The sequence below is a fragment of the Apteryx mantelli genome, chromosome 1 (genome assembly GCF_036417845.1).
Source record: "Apteryx mantelli isolate bAptMan1 chromosome 1, bAptMan1.hap1, whole genome shotgun sequence".
Lineage (NCBI taxonomy): Eukaryota > Metazoa > Chordata > Aves > Apterygiformes > Apterygidae > Apteryx > Apteryx mantelli.
In genome coordinates, this window is record NC_089978.1 from 222,373,117 (window position 1) to 222,393,753 (window position 20,637).

The window sequence follows — 20,637 nt, forward strand, 5'->3', positions numbered from 1 at the left end:
CACTCACCCCCTTTTCTTCTCCGCATGGAGGCTTGGAATCAAGAAACAAAACACAAAACATGAATGGCATGCACAGTTCCTGCTTTCATTCCCAGCCTTATCCTTGCTATCTGCTTCTTTGCTTCTTCCCCACACTCTCTCCTGCCTCCCAGCATGCTGACATGATCAGGCTCTGACAGTATAGTGCATGTCTCTCCCTGCAGGTGCCTCACAGTGCAGCTCTCCAGATCAAGGTTCGGGCAGTGCTTGGTCCTGGCCTCAGGCCTACTTCTCAAATGTGACTGGGCAGCATCATGTGCAACCTCCTTAGCTTTACTGCCCTTCCGTGGGAATACAAACGCATGTTCTGGCGCTGTGCTCTGGCATGAAGTGACACAGGCCAGGCCGATTCCCCTCTGTGCCCTGCGATTAGGCTGCACGGTTGGAACTAGATCTGAGCTGACTCCAACACTTCTTTTTACTCCGACTAGCAAAAGAGAATGATGGTCAGGAAAGGTGTGACATCAGAAGGAAGTAAGATTGTGAAGAGGCCTGGATGGCATTTAATGCTTGAATTGTGGAGAAATCCTTTTAAAAGCTTTTAATCCCTCACTGCTCACTGAGAAGAGTCAGCAGTCTCGCATACAAGTCTCCCAAAGACAGTCTCCAGTCAAAAGTCAGGACTGGGGAACAGGAGTACTTTGTTAGCAACTTACTAGGAATCTGCTTTTCCAGGAGCACTGGTACAACACACAGCCTAGAAAATTTTAAGATAGTACCATGGGCACATGAGATGTACTACAAGCTGCAAGAGAGGGACAGGCTGACACCTCTCTTCAAGGAGAAAGAGGCAGGGATCAGCCAATAAAACCCCTTTTATGGTGTTGCAGGCAGAAATGCCCTTTCACTAATATCATCTTCCCCTCAGAAAAGCAGATGGGAGGCAGGCTGGGCTCTAAATTTGCATACCACTGAGCTGCAAGGATGCTGACCTGCACTAAAACCCTCCCTTTGCAGTAAAAGCAGGAAAGGATCAACCACTAAGAGACAAAGTGAAAGAAGAACAGTCCTCCATTTTCCCTACACCCTCTCCCTGGAGATGCGTGATGGGACTGGCTATAAAACACTCCCTGTTCCACAAGATATGAACTAGGTACTACTCTAAAACTTCCTGGAAAACATGGGGACTCAGAGCAATTACTATCTATAAATCCCCCTCCTGGGAGATATGGGGCAGATGCTTGCTCCTAGTCCCTCTCAAGGTAGAAGGGAGGCAGAATCTAGATACAAAATTCTCAGGGAGACCTGGAGGACTCATCTTTAATATATTCTCCGGCAGAGATATTTCTTTGCTTTTCGTGACTTCCCTTTCCACGAGTTTGCACCCTTCCCCGTCATGCCCAACAGCTGTGCTTGTCAAAACACATGCAAATTGTGCACCATTCCTGCACACCTGTGCAGGTTACAGTTTCCAAGGTGCAGCCTGTCCCGTGGTGATGTCCCATGTTCCACTTGCACATTTATGCACAGTTACTTGCAAGGCAAAGTGCCACGGTTTGTGCGTCTGTCTCTCTGCAAAGGCATGCATATGAAGTGTGCCAGTCTTTGACTTGGGCCTGGCATTCTGTGAAGATGGGCACATGCAGCTAAGGAAAATGTTCTCACAGAAAGCAACATGCTGCCTATCAATGCAAGCAGACACTTATCACACCGATTAGAAACTGCTTTCAGTACCAGTAACTGGGAGTAAAAATATGAACCGTGGTGCCTGCGCAGTATCTGCGCAAAGGGAAGAACAAGAAAGTGGAAGAAACTGGCTATTCTAAATCCTCTCCTAATGGCTACCACTAAACATAGTACTTTTTCAGGCTTAGCGACAAAGGGTCTGGAAAAATGGGGAACAGACTAGGGTGAAAAACAGGGCAGTGCACTTAGCATAAAATACATCACTTGATACAAACCCTTAAATACTGATTTCTTTCTTCAAGCCCATGTTTGAGAGCATGAGCCTTAAACCTCAAGGTCTATTTCTTTCAGGAGAACCTTGCAGGGTTGTTGTAAAGCCTGGACATGCATGTATTATGGTGATGGAAACACTGACTAAAAACAAAGAGCGCAAGGGTCAAGCCAAAGCCCAAGCAGGGCAGAGTGGAGTGAGAAAGGTCACGGACTTTATTTTAATGCCCTAAAAAAGAGGATAGTGGTGGGGTCAGCTGCCTAGACTTCTGTCTCTCAGGTGGTCTCCTCTCAGGCAGGACAGGAGTCTGCCACACACAGTGTTTCTGCCATGGCGAGCAAGCACATCTGTACGCATTACCACATTTTCACACAGCAAAGATATAAATACAAATAGTACAAGCAAGAGCCAGGACAGTAGGCAGTGCTGAGAAAGGTTCCTTCTTTAGCTCTACCGATGCTCTAATTCTAGTCTTCTGGCATATCTGATTCCAGCCATGTGTCAGCCCTGAACAACCCATCTCAGCAGAGCCAAATACATACGCATCAGAATTGCAAGCCAGAGTTTGACTGTCCTAAGAGGGTGCTCGAAAATCAAAGGGCAAGGAGGTTCCTCGTGCACCTTCCGGTGCCAGAACTTTAGATGACCACCACGCGGGCGTTCAGCTAAGCAGCCTCCCTGAACCACGCAGCTGAGCTGGCATGTTACGCCTCCGCAGAGGCACCTTGTCAGCTGCCCTATGGCCTTGGTAGCGCATAGGACACAACGTGCTTCAAAACGTGCCGTTAATTCGATGCGCAAGAAACAAACTGCAGTCAGAAGGCTGTGGGAACGCTGACACCCATATGGCCCTGAGCAGGTCTGAGGCTATCCAGGAGCTCTGCGGGGAGACCAGAGCACTGGGAAGTGTGTGGGCTCAACAAGGTTGCTAGAATACGTGGAAGAGTGAGGGGCTTCTTCATGGGATATCTGAAAGTGAGAACAGAGGGAGGGGGTGGAGAGGCTTTGAGAGAATACAGGAACATGTAGATGCAAGCTGGGATACCAAAGCATCTGGAAACGTGGGTAGGCTCTGTAGTGACAGCAGAATGTGTGAGCATGTGTGCATATGCATGTGTGTGTGTAAGGGGGGAGGGGAGGGGGTGTCCATGGGGATGCCAGCTTATCTGGCAGCATGTGGTATCTGCCTAAAGGTAGAGGAAAATAAAAACAACGGGCTGATAAGACTGTGAGAGGGGCAGGGCGCCTGGAAGAACACAGGCACGAGGGACACCAGCCTTTCCGCAAGCAGACGCAGAGGCACCCAATTTCCCTTTCCCCAGTCTGTCTCTCTGAGGAGGTGGCAACGAAAAGGTGGATTGACTCTACCATGAGCTGCTCCCCGAGTCTGTGCTGCTGACAGTGACTCTCAGTCCCCTGCACCCCACACACAGCTAAGCACAGCAGAAACTTCAGTGCGGAAGGTACAAACACCACCTGGAGCTCACATTCATGCACACCTTAGGAAAACGAACGCTGAGGGTGCTGCTTGCTCTCGCCACAGCCCACGCATGCTCATCATGCACCTCTGCATGCACGCACGTGCCCCCATGTTGCTTGCTTACCTAGTTCTTCCAGCTCAGCTGTCATGGACTTGGAACGCAGAGTCAGGGTGGTACTGGGAGCTCTCTTGGGAGGTGGCGGAGCTGAAAGGAAGAGAGACGGCATTTTGCATTTCTTGTCCAGGAACTTACGAGGAGTGGCCAGATGTAGATGCCACTTCTTCTCCACAGCCTGGATCTCCTCGTACTCGCGGGATGAGGAGTCGCACTGCTGCAGAATCTTATTGAGGCTGCGTGTAGAAGCGAACTTCTTCATCGTCTCGGTAGCTTAGTCCCGAAGGCATGGGGCAGGCCCCCGGCGCAGAAGGGCTGGTGGCTCCTACAAGGAAGTGAACACTGCCCAGGGTCCCACGGCCCTCAGCAAAGGAGAGTCCGAGTCATGTCCCTGCGCTGCTCATGCCCCCCTGCAGCTACAGTAGATGCTACGGCTATGAAAGCCGCTTTCTCAAATTAAATCTCTCAGGCAGCTGGCTGCCTGCCTGTGGGACTCAGCAAACAGCTCTGATGGCTGCTTCCCCTCCACACACGCCATGGGTGGAGGGTAGGAGGGAGAAACAAGTCCAGGAGGCCTGATTTTCAGTCTCTCATTCCCGCCTCATAGCGGAGCGCATCGCTCAGCGAAACAGCCACCCACCCTCGTCTCTCTCTCGATTCAGTCTGTATCCAGGACTGGATGAGGCTCCCCAGGCCCTAGCGAAGCTCTGGAGCTGGAAGTCTCTGAGGCAGGCGGATCAGACACATGGCTCACCACGCGGCAAGCCCCGCAAGACGGGGGCGCAGCGCTACGGGGCAGCGCTGGCCGGAGGAGCTCCCTCGCCAGGCCTGCCGCGGGCTCTGCCGGAGAGACAGAGACGGTCCATGCCATGAGCCCTCCGGAGCGGAGACGAGTTGAAGGCTTTTCCTCTTCACTTCGGGTGCCTCCTCCTCCTCCTCGCCCGCTCCGCTGTAACAATACGGGATTCAACGCTCTCGGGCGTTGCCATGGGAACCAGCGCTTCAGGCTTGTGCTGGAGCCGCCTGCATCAGAGACCCCAACAGGGGCGGATTTCAGGCAGAAAGCGCTAGTCCCACACAGGCCTCCATTACCGGCAGCGAAAAAAAGGCAAGCCCCGGGCTCGGGAAGGAAGGGGGCCCGGCGCCTGCCCGCAGCGCTGGTGTGCCCCGCGGCCGCCCCGCGGCAGCGGCAGCAGCGGTCCCGGCCGGCTCTCGGCTCGCTCTCTCGGCACCCAGGGCGGAGGGCTTGGCTCCGCGCTCGGCCTCCGCGCTGGGAAGAGCAGCCGTCCGGGTCCTCGGGCCGAGCGGCCGCGGCCAGAGGCAGGAGCTCCGCCGCGGGCAGCTGCTCGCCGCAGGGAGATCGAGGGCCGAAAGCACCGGGAGAAGCGGAGAGCGGCACCCACAGCGATCCCAGCAGCGCTTCCTGAGCCTCAGCCTTTCCCACGACTCGTGCTTTTGTGCAGCGACAATATAATTACAGCTCTTCGTGTCAGCACGCAGCGCTGCCTCCCTCCCCCACTCCTCGCGTGTTGCCTTTGGAGCGCCTCAACCTCCATCCCCGAGCGCCTGGCTCCCAGCCACGCTCCTCGGGAAAACGCTCCTGCCCCACCGGCTCCCTCCCGCCACAGCTGGAGCAGGCGCAGGCAGGGTGCCCCTGCCCCTGCCCTGCGCAGCCGGCTGCCCCCAGATGTGCCCCTGCTCTCCACAGCTGGATATGCTTGGGATGTCCCCTTACCCACCACAGCTGCTGCCCTCAGATGTGTCCCTGCCCTGCACAGCTAGCTATGCTTGGGATGTGCCTTTACCCTCCACAGCTGGCTGCACCCAGATGTGCCCTGGCCTGCACAGCTGGCTATGCTTGGGATGTGACCCTGCCCCGCACAGCTGGCTGCCCCCAGATTTGCCTCCACCCCGCACAGCTGGCTACCACTGAGATGTGCTCTTGCCCTCCACAGCTGGCTGCCCCCAGATGTGCCCCTGCCCTCCACAGCTGGCTTCCCTCAGGTGTGCCACCACCCCGCACAGCTGCCTACCCTTGGGATATGCCCTTCTGCTCCTCAGCTGGCTGCCCCCAGATGTGCCTCTACTGTGCTCAGCTGGCTGCCCTTGGATGTGTCCCTGCCGTGCACAGCTGGCTACTCCCCATGCCAAGGGCTGCCCTGTCCCCGCTGGCCACGAGCACAGCAGCCCATGACCAGACTGTCCCTCCGGCCCAGCCTCTAGCCGAGGTTCTCGGCTCTGCTCCAGGACGCAGGGAACCATGGGGCATAGGCCAAAAAGCCTTCTAGAGGCTCCACAGAACTTTCCGCATGAGCAGTCCCAGGTTGGGCCATGCCCCCAGGACCCCCCAGCCCATGGGGCAGCTCCCATCCATGGCAACACCCCAGGTAGGGACAGGCTCCACCCTGAAACCCCCCACGTCCCTATGAGGGCTGTTCTCCATCCTGACACCTCCCACAACACCTAACACCCCCACGGGGACTACTCTTCACCCCCAGAGTCCCCCTGGGGATCATTCACCACCCTGTCACCCCTACAGTCTCATGGAGCCAATTCTCCACTATGACACCCCCCCAAACCTCTGTGGGTGCCGTTCTCCACCATGACACTCCCCACATCCCCATGGGGGTAGTTTTCCACCACAATACCTCCTGCACCCCTGTGGGACAGCTCTCCATCATGACACCTCCTGCACCAGCAGGGACATTCTCCATCATGACATCCCCTGCATCCCTGCAGGGCAGTTCTCCACCATGACACCCCCCAGACTCCATCATAACCCTCCCCCTACCCCCAACAGGAGCAATTTTCCACCAATGACAACCCCCCCACCGCCAGCAGGAGCAGTTCTCCACCATGACACCCCCCATACATGCAGCAGGAGCAGTCCTCCATCATGACACTCCCCCTACTCCCAACAACAGCAATTTTCCACCAATGACAACCCCTCACCCCCAGCAGGGACAGTTCTCCACCATGACATCCCCCATATGTACAGCAGGAGCAGTTCTCCATCACGATGCCCCCCTACTCCCAACAATAGCAATTTTCCACCATGACAACTACTCAAGCCCAGCAGGGGCAGTTCTCCACTATGACACCCTGCAGACTCCCAGCAGAAGCAGTTCTCCATCATGACTCCTCTTACCCCCCCAAAACAGCAATTTTCACCAATGACAACCCCTCACCCCCAGCAGGGGCAGTTCTCCACCATGACATCCCCCAAAGCAGAGGGAGTCTCTGCTCCCTGAAGCCCATCTGCCCCCCAGGGCAGACTGCCTGCCGGCCGTATGGGTCACCACCTAGGCTGTAGGTGCCAGAAGCAACTCTGCTCCTGAGGAGGAGCCAACTCTGAGCTTCACTGAGAGCAAACAACACCAGAGTGAGAACAGAGCTGTCGGCGTCCTGTGGCCTGGTGCCGAAAGGGACTTTCAGGAGGCTTGGCAGGCAGCCCTTGACTGTGCCCAGCTTCCCCGGCAGCAGCTGCAATGCTCTGACTCAGCCTCCCCACCTAAAGACCATCCTGACTGCATCACTGCCTAGTTACATCCCCGCTACAACGCACATCCTGGTTTCAGCACAGTTCATCGGTGCTACGCGCTCAGGAGTTTTCATGGCCTCGGTAAAGGGTGGCTCCACTTTAAGGGGCGAGTGCCAGACTGGTGTGGGCAGGTATTCTGCACACAGTGTCCTCCTTTCTCAGCAGCCACAGCTCAGCAGCCTTGTCAGCTGTCCTCACTATACATCTTGCACGCTGCGCAGACTTATCCCGATAGGCCCCCATGCTTCTGCATGTCTGCTTACATTTAAGCCATGCAAACCCCACTATTCAGAATACCAGGAAACTCTACACCTACCCTTTTTCCGAACAACTTCTTCTGATTCTGGCTTGCGGCTGACGGAAACAACCTTCATCACCAGGTGATTCCCCCCTTGCCGGATCAATGAGACCACCTGCTTGTGCCCCACCTTCACCACGTTCACACCATTCACCTAGGACACAAACAGAAACAGACCAGTATAAAAACTGCCTATGACACAGAAAACAGGCAGAGAGCAATACTGCCCGATGACAAGACCCGAACCAGGTGATTTTGCATCTCTGCAAATCTGTTTATGCTCCATCATAGCACATTGTCATATTTAAACTATCCCTGTGGGATGTCACCTATTTGTGACCTCAACCTTCTGAAGAAGCTGCAGCTGGGAGAGCTGCAACAGGCCAGTAGAAACCAGCATGCACCAGGGCTACCGCCAGGTAGCAAGAATTGAACTTCCACCTTTCTACTGGGCTGTCAAGACAGATCACTAAAAATTGGGCATTTCCAAGTTCTGTCTGCGTATTTGGCAATTGTATCGAAGGTTCCTGGATTTGCAAGCCTTGGGCTGTGTTCCAGGCCTACGAGACACACTGGAAATGCACTTGCATCAGCGTAGAACAGGAGATGGAGTACAGGGCCTCTCACATGGAACAGTTCAGCTGCCCTGACTTCAACAGTAACAATCCACATTTCGCAGATGGAGAAACTTATCTGGGCAACCCAAAAATACAGCCCCTCTAGCTGTCAGCAAGTCGATCAAATCTTTCCAGCAGCCTACAGGAGACGTACTGGAAGCTCACTCATGTCACTGTTTTTAGTGCAAGTATAATATATCAGCTTCTTAGATAATAAGCACTTGGTTGTGACACGACACTAGGTAATAAGACTAAGACAGGAAAACAAGAAATAAATAAAAATGAAGTCTCACTACTTAGACATTTAACAAGCAGCAATGAACACAGGGTTCGCCACTGCATTAACAGAATGGAGCCTCACTCTGGAAACCGAGGCTTAGGTATAACGGGGATGAGAATGCCATGGTTTAGACTGTCCACAGCCGGAAAAACCGGCTTCAATTTTTGTGACTCAGTTACCCACTTTCTAAAAAAAAAAAAGACTGGCCTGCACACTTTGGCATTCGCTTTTTACATCCCTTGTATATTCCAGGGCTGCTGTTACTGTAGACATTAGATAATTAATGGTGGCAAATAAGAAATGTGATTATCTACGGGCAATACTACTAATGGGACTACTATGGGCAATATAAATGTTTATGCTAAGAGAACATATGCTTCCAGAAGTGAAGCACTCAAAAGCTAGGTAATGACAGATTTAGGTTGTCCATGCAACATTAATTTTGTCACCCTAAATTTAAAGACCAGAAGCATTCTGTTCTCTCTTGCATACCACAGGCTTTTGAATTTCACTCAGTTATGCCTCTCATCAGCCCCACGAAAACGTTTTCAAGTCTCTGCTCCAAGATACCAGGAGATGGAGAATCCAGCCCTTCCCTGAATGTTTGTTCCAAATGTGTAGCAATTCCCACTGCTTAAAAAAAGTCTCTTCCTATTTTAAACTAGCAAGAAATCGATTTTCTGTCACTGGTTCTTGTCATACCCTTCTTTACTGCACAGTCCCACCCTCCTTACTAATAGTATCATCCTCTGCATTATAGAGCACATATACTGTGATCAAATGCACAACAGATTAAAATGCAGAATGTCCAGGATGTTGGAAACTTTGACATTTCAAGAATGCTTTTTTTCTATTTGTTTCAAATACAGCTGGAGATGTTCTGTCTTAAAGTAAATAAAGTCTAAGGTGTATTAATTAATACTAATTCAGGGTAGATTGAACTGTTGTTGTTTAAATAATTAAAAATATGTAGGTTATTATAACATTTGCAATTTGTAAGCAGTAGTGCTGTTTCCTACGAAACAGCATAAAAATATAAAAATGAAAAAAGGCATTGAACTAAATTCTGAAATGGAACATCAACATTTTCTAAGATATAATGCTTTTAAAATTATTGTTTTATTTCAAATATTTCCCCCATTCAGTTTTCATGAAAACATACATTTTCCTCAGAACATTTGATTGTGATGAAATTACCAGTGTACTCTAGTTAAATGACCTCTTAATCTTCTTTTTGGATGAACTGGATTGAATGATTGAATTCTGGAGCAGCGTTATCCTGTATTTTCTCCTGATCCCAAAACACTTCAGTGGTTATTCTTTGCAAGCTCTTTAATTTTTTAAAATACATTTAAACAGCAGACATCAGGGCTGCATGGAGTATTCCAGTACTGATCCCACTTTTTTGTCTAGCTTCTTTCATCTAAGGATCTTATTTGTACTTTTGCCACAGCACTCAGTGAGTACTCGCAGCATTCATGATCCTACAGTCATTTCCAGAGTCACCATTTTCCTGGTTCCTGCCTCCCATCCTGTGGCTTTGCCTTGCAGTGCTTTTTCCTAGATGCAGAACTACATGTGGCTGTATCAATCTTGTTTTATGAAGTTCGCCTTTGCTAAGTGGTTCAGCTCACTCTGCAGATCTGCTCCACTCCCTTGTTACCAAACACTTTAGACCTTAGGTCATCTGTAAATTTAATTAGCAGTGATTTCAGGTTTACTTCAGAACATTTATGAAAATACTAAATAGTACCAGTTCTTGAACTAAATCCTAGACAGACCATCTAGAAACAGCTAGCAAGTGATGCTTCCTCACTGACAATTACTTATGAAGATCTGTCATTTAGCAAATTTGTGAACCATTTAACATGTGCTCCACTGATTCTGTTAACCACTAATTTTGTAATGAAAACGTTATACAGCAGTAAACAACGGCCTTACAAAAATCTATTACGTCTGAACAGTTACCTGTCACCTCAAAGAATGAAATTAATTTTGTTTTATGAGACTTTCTGGTCTACCCTTTAATTCTTTATCAGCTGACTACAGTACCTGCTTGTCCATTTTTTGCCAGCAACTGATACCAGCCTCACAGGTTTATAATTAACTGGATCATCCTTCTTGCCCCTTCTGAACATTAGCACTCTGCTAGTCTTTTGGCATTTCCCCAGCATTATAAAATTTAAAAAATGAAAAAACATAAAAAATTACCACCTGGAAGATGCTGACAGCTTCAGTTACTAATGGATTGAAAAGTATTTCATCATCTGCATGTGATACATGCACATCACCCTGCTCCTTTCCAAATAAAGAACAGAAATATTGATAGAACACGCCTATGCTTTCTGTTTCATTTTTAATCATCTGAACATGTCCACCCAAATGGGCAGCAGTTTGGATTTTTTAGGTTACTAGAATACAGACAGAAGCAAGAATGAGAAGTTTTGATCCTGAGGGCTGAAAAGGTGAGGTTTTCTCCCCCTTCTCCATCCTGTTGCAGCACTTCTGGCAAAAGCCAGAGTGTGTGGTCTCGAGGGGAGCATTAGCTGCTGGCATTGCTTGGCAGAAGCGGTTTGGTTTAGACCTGAGCATTCATATTCTATTAGTATTTTGGCAGGCTGTTGAAGTTTTTGCTGACAGCTCAAGTGACAGATGGAAAATGTTGATTTTCAATTGTTTATAACTTAGTAAGATCTGGGATGAAGAAAAGGTATCAATGTGGTTAGAGAGCTTTTTGCCCAATGTGTCTTGAATGTGACAATACGTGAACAACTCCTAGAAAAAGCCGTAAGAAACAAAATCATAGACAGCATTAGGCAATTTTATTCTGCTGTTGGGCATTCCTTGACTGTCCAAAGCATGAAAAAGCAGCAGCAGAAGAGATCAACACTAGCTTTATTAAGCATGCTAAGGAACCAGCTGTGAAAGACAAGGAAAAATATGACATTTGGCAATAAGTGCAGAGATTCTCAGTGCCAGGCTTACCTGGGGAAGCTGAAAACCTGACTTGACTGTGACTCTCCCAAACACCCTTGGCCAGAAGAATGTCAGCCCAAAGCTACAACCAAACTGGCCAGAAATGTGCCAGAGCTGGGTTAGGTTACAAGATCTGCAAAGAAAATCTTGATCATTGGGGTCTGGAATGTGACAACAACTTGGCCTATGGAAAAAAATAACATGACTGCTGCTGACCAAAACAGAGGGAACAGCACTCTAAAGGTCTTCCAGACGACAACCTTGAAGTATTTGTCACATTTTGCCAAGCCATATGTGAAAGATGGAATAAAAACAAGCAGGTGCTCAAAAATCAGGAAACTGCAACTCAGCCTGACGAGCAACAATCATGTCTTGCAGAAAGCAGGTGAGAAAGCAGTCAAGAAGCCAAAATAAAATAGAAGGTCAATGATGAATGTTATAGAGCAAAGCTAATCACAGAGGAAATTGGTCAGACAGTTGCATGTACGATGCAGTAACGTCTGAAAAGAAGAAAATATTCCTAAACAATATGAAGTCCTGATTCACACCTGATTGTTGGTGATACCCAAGAAGATGAACTACCAGACTCTGCAACTGTGAAGTTTTTTGGTTAAACACTCATCTGAAAAAAGTTCCTCTAATGGTTCATCTTGAAAATTTCAAAATACAAAGGGAAGAACATGTTGGAGAAACAGGTTAGCTCACAGTTGGACACAGCTGCTTGGTGAGGATGCCCAGGTGTTAGAGATCATGATTATGGCCTGGAGGAAGGCAACAGATCAAGAATCAAATCATGCAGAAAGCGGCTGCAAAGCATAAAAGAGCATACACAGGAATCTGAAGATACTATGTCAAAGTTTGTGGTTGATATAAACTCTTCTGAATAACCAAATGATGTATCAGTGCTGATGAAATCCAGGAGGACTCCTCAGACTGAGTTCATGGGCAAAGGTGGCAAATGAGCATCCATGTAAATAAATGCAAAGTAATGTTTCAAGGGAAAAGTCGTCTGAACCCTGCTACACGATACTGAATATGCAACTGGTGGTTACAATTCCAGAAAGGTCTTGGAGTCAGTACTGACAGCTCTCAAAATTATGGTCCCAGTGTGCAGCAGCGGTCAGAAAAGCCAACAAAATACATCACCAGCAAGGAGACGGAGAGCAAAGTGGACAATGTCATTTGGGATTATGTCAATCCTGTATGCACACACCTTCAGTGCTGTGTGCGGGTCTGGTCTCAGCATCTCAGGGAGGAAGCCACGGAGTTAGAGAAGGTCCAGAGAAGGACAACTAACATGATTGGGGGCATGGAGCATCTGCCCTACGAGGAGAGACTGAGAAGGCTGGGACTCTCCAGTTTGGAGAGAAGAAGGCTCAGGGAGAGACACAGTCAAGTACTAGGAGGAGGGGGCACTCGATGAACTACTAGTGGCAGGTCAGATCAAAACAGACAAAAGCAAGTACTTCTTTATGCAGCAGGCAGTGAACTTCTGCAGCCTGCTGTCATGGGAGGCTGTGGAGGCGGACAGTACTGGCAGATTCAAAAAGAGACTAGATGCATTCTTGGACAGTAGGTCCACACACAGATACTAACAGGACTCAGCAGGGTCATTCCTGCTAATGTCCCCAGCACTGTGACTCTGGATGCTGGAGGTTACAAGGAGAATGGACCACCCAGAGTGGCCAGGCACATGCACTCTCCTTAAATAACATCTCCTAATGCTGCTGTCAGAGACAGGGAACTGGGCGAATGGACCATCAGTCTGGCCCAGTGGGGCACTTTGTACGTGTCTGATCCCTCCCAGCAGCTGATAGGGATATGAGCCTTTAGCAGTCTGTCATAGGAGATAATGTCTCCATTCTCCTGACTGTCTCAGTAGCTTTTCTCTGCTCCTGTTCCTGCCTGAATTCATCTTCCTTGAACACAGGTGTCCCGGGTGGGATATCACTCCAGATGAACTCTTACGCGCCTAGTGTAATAGTACTAATCCCTCCTTGTGACCAACCAATGAACACCTACAATGGAAGAAGGCTCAGAAGAGACAGGCAAAGGCTATGCGCTCATGAAGCTCAGGGAAGAATCAACGGAGTGACTAACCACAGCTGTTGCAAAGAAAGCTGAACTTATATCTCAGTGCAAAGGGGACTGGAGGGTGGCCTTCGTTCTACATAAAAGACTATATCAGCTGAGTGGGTGAGCCGGCTGTATCAGTTGAGTGAATCAACTGACTGCATCAGTTGAGTGGATCAACCAGCTGTGTAACTGTGCATCCCGAAGTTAATGAAAAGAGTGCAAATGTCTTCCTGAGTGAGCCAGACCAGCATGGGTGGGGCAGAGTGTATGTGTCGATCAGAAAAACTGCACAGATTTCACAGTTATTTGCAGATGACCTCAGTGTTGCTGTGCTCCAGATTCCTTCCCTTCCTGAAAATTCTGAAGATCTGGAGATCAGATTATTTTTCTGCAGATGGAATTCATCATATATTTTAAAAGAAACTGTTCTTATTTGTCCATGTTTCCTGTCTTTCGCCATTTAGTTACTTCTCTGTTCTTTTATATATTAATTTTGCTGATGTCCTGAATGCTTATAACTCAGATAATGTATGGAACAGCTAAACTGATTTCTGCCTACCATGGTCTTCCACTCTGGCTCTCCCCTTGTGCTCCTTACACTGCTGTTGGCTGCCCAAGAACACACTTCTAACAGTGATCTCTTTTCCTTACTTTAGTTTTTGCTCCTAATCTAGATGCATGGAAGCCTTTTCCCTCTTTCAGCAAATTATCTCCTCTGATGAGGATAACAGGCTTGCTAATTCTGTAAACTTAGGTGTATCTATTTGTCAGCAGGAGGAGAGACTGGTACCTTTGCCACTACTACAAAGAAGGAATAAAAGAAAGGAAAAATTAAAAGGCCACATCTCCAGAAGTACTTTTGGGACCATAACAAAACCTGTACCCACCTTCCTTGAAAGCTACTGCCTGCTCATGTGGTGGTCTCAGTCCCCACAATTTCTTGAAATATAAATCCGGGTTCAGCACAGCTAGCTACTTTAAAGCATTTGAGGAATCTTCCGCTTCAAGGAAATGTCACCTATGTGGAGATCAACATTACATTCAGCAATCCCTAGCATGGTGCAAATACCGCTGGGACAAACTAAATGTTCCTAGTTAAGGTTAGACTATGGGAAAAAGATATAAAGAACAGCTTTCTCTATGCCCTTGCAATCAGTTAATGGCTACTGATATCCAAAGTTATGATAATGTAACATTTGATTGACGAAGGATGACAAAGATGCTATCCTTGTAGCCTCAGCAAGCATGCTGCAGTCCCATTCCAGGCACTTCATTACCCAAATGATGTTAACCAATGAGCAGTTTAGAGAAATGCACAGTATTATCAGAAAATTAGGACTGAGTTCTGAAGAAAGACAGAAAGAACCAAATTTATTCATTATGTGGTATCTGTCTGTACCTTCACAAAGCAGAACCTAAGAAGAAGCCTGACCTGACTGTGAATACCAACACTCAGCTGAACAATGCAAATTCCAAGGAGTAAGAAGAATTACTTAAAGGAGTGTGAACTCTGAAGCCAGAAGTAAGTTCGTTCTGTTCCAGAGCTTAGTTACAGCCATCTACCAGGACAACAATGAGTTCACGAACCAGGACATACCCAGACCAGCAGACAAAACCCAGGGTGTTTGGGGGGAAAATCTTCACCAACAGGAAAAAACTCATATATCACTCCAGAGAACAGAGTGCTCTGAACTTCTGACTGCCAATTTCAGCCTTTCAAAGAATTCAAATCTGAGAAAGGTTCCAAAATTCTTTAGATTGTGATTTATGTCACAAGCTGCTCCTTGTGAGATCTTGACTGTCTTTCCTACCTCTCCCACAATCTCATTCTCTGGACATAGCACGTATTGGTGCAGAAATACTTTGAAATGGGATTTCACTAAAATTCATGACTGCAGTATCCAGGGGAACTTCTGTAAATACATTGAGATCTGCTGTGATCTGTCTCCCTTCAAACCAGGCAATGGAATTAAACACCTACACACCAGAGTTATTGCCCCTCATCACCCTTTGTTCAATACACTGAACAAGCTGAATTCCTCAAGTCTCACAAGCCTTTTTTCATCTCCTGAAGCATTTTGAGGGCCTTTTTTGAACGCTACTCAGTAATTCCAGATTTATCCTGAGGTGTGAATATCTGACTTGCACAAAGTAATTTTTGGTGGTTTTCCAACACTGCAGCTAGATATGCAAGTTCACATCCCTCTTGAAGTTAATGTCCTTTACATATACAAACAAAGTATCTCTGTCATATCCTACACAAGCAGATAATTTTAACACAGTTATCTTGGAGATACTCATGTCCTTTGCTGAGTTATTTTTTCCAAGGTAATCTCACACCCTGTAATCTGTATTCTCTGCTTGCAGATATGTTACCTTGCATGGTCACTGTAACTCTGCTGGAATGTGACTATTTAAGGGGGAAAGCCAGATCACCCTGTAACAGAAACTTGTCTTTATTGTTAGCTATTCCACCAGTGTTTGTGGTACTTCCAATCCTTATAGATACAGGGTTTTTGTCATTATTTTGAACATGGATAGAAGTGTTCAGCTGCTGCAAACAAAAAATTTAAGGAAACCTTTTGAGGAATGGACCCACAGACTGGTACATTCTCCTTAGCAGAGGTGTTCTGAAATTTGTCATTGAATGACTTTCTAATGCATCTAAGACATACTCTCTCTGTTAACTCCATTTAATTTATTTATACATATCATATGGTTATTAAGGAGAAGTCAAAACACACTGTACAAACAGAGTCCTCATTTTAACCAGGCCTATAAAGCTGTCAAGAAATACAACAGGTCTACTTCCATCTTCCATGGAACCACACTGTATGATATTAACTGTATTTTCATTGTCTAATTCTTTGTTGATTGAGTTCCAAATTAAATTCTTCATTATTATATCCAGCACTGATGCTAATCTAAACAAACTATACTTTCCTGAATCACCTGGAATAGAAACAACGCTCTACCAATCCTTTGGAAATTCACAGATTATCAAGAGTTTTTAAGTATTAACATCAGTGGTTCAGGCAACTCCTCAGCTAGGCTCTTTTAGACACTTGGGTATATGTTATTCAAGTCTGTTAATTTGAGTATGTTTATTTTTAGCAAATACTATCTCACTTTCTCCTTGGTTACAGCTGGGAAACTTTCTGTTCCAAGCACATCATATGGGATGGATACATCCTCCTGATTTGTTTCAAAGTCAGAACAGAACATTTCTGCCTTTTTTTTTACACCAGAATATGCAATTTTATCATTTACATGTAGAAATGGATCTCTACCAGATTTTTTTTTGCTTCTAATGCTCTAAAATTTCTTATTATCTTTACATATTGGCCTTTGATATTTTCTTTGGCTTCCTTTATCAACCTCCTACACATTCTAGCTCAAATTAACTGCATTTCCTTCTCCTTTACTCACTAACCTTTCCAATAAGCAGGGGTATACATGTGTCAGTGAGTAATATTTAGCTGCTTCTTCATTATCTCACTAAAGTGGGTGATGTCTTGCCCAGCATTTTTTCCCTGACTTTTGGGCTGCATTTAGCAGTGTGTCCTCAAATAACACTTAGATTTTGTTAATTATGTAAAATTTATATTCCCAAACACCAAAAACTCTGAGGTTCATAAAAATGACACCCTTTCATCCTCAGGAGATACTTATGGGTTGATGACATACTCTGCACATGATAAGCATAGCCAAATCCTGACTATCAGAGTAAGAACTACACCTGTAAATTTTCATTTGAGCCATCCAATTTTTTTAATCTGTCAAATGAAATCAATATTAAATTACATTATCTGACAGCAACAATATTTAACTAGTAGCAAAAGAGATAACAAGAAAATGTTCTCCTGTTGAACTAACCTCTTACACAACAGGTTTTCTGCTTACCCATAAAGAAAGATAACTGATGAGGTCTCTTCAGTACCAACATAGACTATTAACAAAGAATCCTCTCCTACCGGCCTAAGAACATCCCTGTGATATCCTGGGTCAATTATTAATTTCAATCTTCTTTTCTTCTAATGATGCTTTTGTATGACTATATAATATATATCTAAATAATGAAGACATATAGGTATAAATTTATATCCATATTTGTATTTAATATCCATAAGTTCTGTGTGTACATATGCACATGTGCAATGCATGTATAAAATGAAAGTGTACTTAAGAAGGTGGTTTTCTACATCACTAGGTATACGATCTTCAAGGGAAAAATTCAAGTATCTAAAAACAGGCTCAGAGGAAGATACAAGGCTAGATTCTATAGACAGCGTTCTTGAATTCTGGTCAGATAAGGGAAGATTTTCAAATCCTACTAGGAAACACTAACTACTAGTCCTATAACTGTTGCACTTTCACAGATAGATGTTATTCCACTGACTCCAGCTAGCCAGGTGAACATAAATTGCATAATAAAGTAATTGTTTGCATGGATTTCATTCTGGTACTGGGCATAGAGAGGCAGTCATCTGGGTACTCTGTGCAGTAATTAGCAGATTCAAATTCCTCTTTATCCAAAGGTATTCCCCCCCCCCCCAAAAAAAAACAAAAAAACCCATTGCTCTGCATGACCATCTGAATCTTTGGAGTTTGAAACCTTCCTTCCAGAAACACAGCATCTTTGTGCAGAACTCCATTTCCTGTTGAATTTCATCCAGCTATATGATATAACAATCACATTCATTCCCTTAAAGATTTTAAAGATTATCTACTAGTAACTAGAGGTTCTTCAAGATGCATTGTCCACAAGCACTTTCACACCCTGGTTGGGTGTACTTCCAAAGACTCAAGCCCAGATACTTTTTGCCTTAGTAGTACCTGTAGGATTTACTGACCCAGGCTGTCTAAATATAGTATAAAAGAATAAAGCACATCCCACTCCTATTGTTCATCTCAATCTTTTAATTCCAAGTGAAAGAGCCTAGAAGGCATGTTGTGGCTGCACACTGGATACCATACTCTGAAAAACATGCAGTTCTAGTCAATAACCTTCCTTCTCCTTCAATCCTATGTTCATCTTTACTTAATGGTTAATGCTATGCAGTAACACCAAAGTGAAGAGGTCACAGTAGGAGACTGGGTTCCTGGACAAAGAGGTTACAGCACTGCTTTCCTCAATCCTGCATCTCACCTGAAGGTTCCACCACTGGTAATGATGTTAAATGCAGTATGCATCGAACTTCAAAATGGAGATGCTTCTCAAAGACAACCTGGAGGTCACAAGAGCCCTACTGAAATATGCCTGGAGAGTCGCTAGCATTTCCACCTTAGCTACCACACAAAGTCTTGCCCTATGCTGCTATCCACTAAGACAGTCTCTGCACCGAGATACAGCCTTTTCAGACCTCTCTGCTGTAGGATGTGAGATATGAAGGGGTCTTCCCAAAAGATTTTGTCAAATTAATAAAGAAAAATGCATTTCAAAAACAGAGTGAGAGCTCTACTTTAACTGGTCTCTTGAAAGAAAACAGCCAGATACAATTCAGAAGCCAACTTGGGTAAAAACTTTCAGCAGTTCTGCAGGGTCATCTTGTCCTGCAAAAATTGGGGAACCTTATTTAGGGCTTTTGCTCCTTACCCTACCAGAGGTTATTCTCATGGGGAAGACTGTCAGCCATGAGAGATACGTAGGACAGAGACACCATGTGCAAGTCACATCTATTGTCCTGGAAAGTTTGCTGCTTGCCCAAAGCCTGGATTGGTGGTGGTTTGGGAAGATTATGGGGCTCATCTGCCCTTCTGATTACTACCCCTTGCTGATCATCCAGGTTGGTACCAGTGACACAGCCAGAAAAATCATAAGCTGCTCAAAGGTGACTATATGGATTTGGGGTCAAAGGTGGTAGAGACATAGCAAGAGTGGTGTTCTCAATTCTTTTGGCTGAAGGAAAGGCCTAGTGAGGAGCACACACTTCTGGCAGATCGATGCCTGGCTGTGCAGATGGTGTTGCCAGCTATGATTCAGCTTCCTTGATCCTGGCATCTCACTGGAGGATGATGAAGGACTGCCAGGAAGAGCTTGACCCTATACAGCCAGGACAGGGAAGAACACCTTTGTGACCATGCTTGCTGACATGGAGAGAAGGACTTAAAACTGGGTTCATCAGAGAATGGGGACCTAAGCCCAGAGATAATAGAGGAAGAGCTACAGATGGAGGAGATATGCCAGTAAAGGGACCATAATAGGGACATTCATATTCCTGCTCAGAGGATGCAGTGTTCAGAGCCTTTCCTCAGGTGCACCAAGCTTGGGCAACAAACACGAAGAACTGCAAGTCCTGCAGTGGTCGCAGGGCTACGATGTGGTCAAAGACTTGAGATAGCATGCGCTGATCGGAACATGGCCACAGCTGTGAGCAAGCTGCTCAGGAAAGACAGGCAGGAATGGGAGTGCACTGCATGTTATGGAGCTCCTTCCTGCAAAGAGCTGCAGCATGAAATCAGAGACATGCCTTCAGAGAGTCTCTGGATCAAGTCTGGAAGGGGAAGGAACACTGGGTCTGTTACAGACACCTAAGACATTGGATGAGACTTTATACAAACAACCGGTGAAAATCTTGCAAGCCCTTACCCTCTCAGGGATTTCAGCTATCCAGATATCTGCTGGGAAGGCACCGTATCATTGGCCAGGGAATCCAGGAGGGTCCCAGGCTGCTGGTGACAATTTCCTAACACAAACAACAGAGGGGCCAGCTAGAACTAATGCTCTGCTTGACTTGCTGCTTACAAACAGGAAAGAATTGGTGGTGAATGCGATCACAGAGGGCAGCCTGGACTGCAGCAATCATGAGGTGACTGAGTTCAGCATCTTGAGTAAGGCTGGGAAGGTGACTAGGAGAGCTAGGACCCTGGGGTTTAGGACAGAAGGCTTCAGCTTATTTAGGGAACTTCTTGGAAGCAATTTCTGGGAAGCAGCCACAAAGGGAAGGAGGTGCTGATTTTTAAAGAAAACTTATTGAGTCAAGAAGAACTTGCCCTGTTGTGGGTGCATATACCCAGAAAGACTGTGTAATTTTGCAGGTTTCCTTAATAAGGTATCAAACTTCTCAATGGACTAAAATGCAAAGAGAGCATACAAGAAGTAGAAACAGTGATAGGCACCAAAACAATAAAAGCTTTTCCCAAGCACATAGGGACAGTATCAGGAAGGCCAAAGCCCAGCTGGAGCTAGGACTATCAAAGGGCATTAAGCATAACATGGACAGCTTCTACAGGTACACTAGAAGTAAAAGAAACTTCAGGGAAAATGTGAGTCTGTTGATGAAAGCTCAGTCATGGATGATGCAGATATAACTGATGT

The 20,637-nt window shown here is 46.3% G+C and overlaps 1 protein-coding gene across 12 annotated transcripts in view; it reads right to left on the reverse strand.

Annotated features, from left to right (window-relative positions):
* SHANK3 (SH3 and multiple ankyrin repeat domains 3) overlaps positions 1-20,637 on the reverse strand; it is a 376,011-nt gene that overhangs the window by 52,715 nt on the left and 302,659 nt on the right. For all 12 annotated transcript variants that reach the window (XR_010887770.1, XR_010887771.1, XR_010887772.1 and 9 more), the window contains exons 16-17: positions 7,389-7,524; positions 3,541-3,621 (exon numbers count right to left, since the gene is read on the reverse strand). Coding sequence is in view for 9 of the 12 variants with exons in the window: in XM_067317628.1 (XP_067173729.1) it covers positions 3,541-3,621; positions 7,389-7,524 (217 nt within the window). In the remaining 3 variants the exon portion in view is untranslated. The remainder of the gene's footprint in view (positions 1-3,540; positions 3,622-7,388; positions 7,525-20,637) is intronic.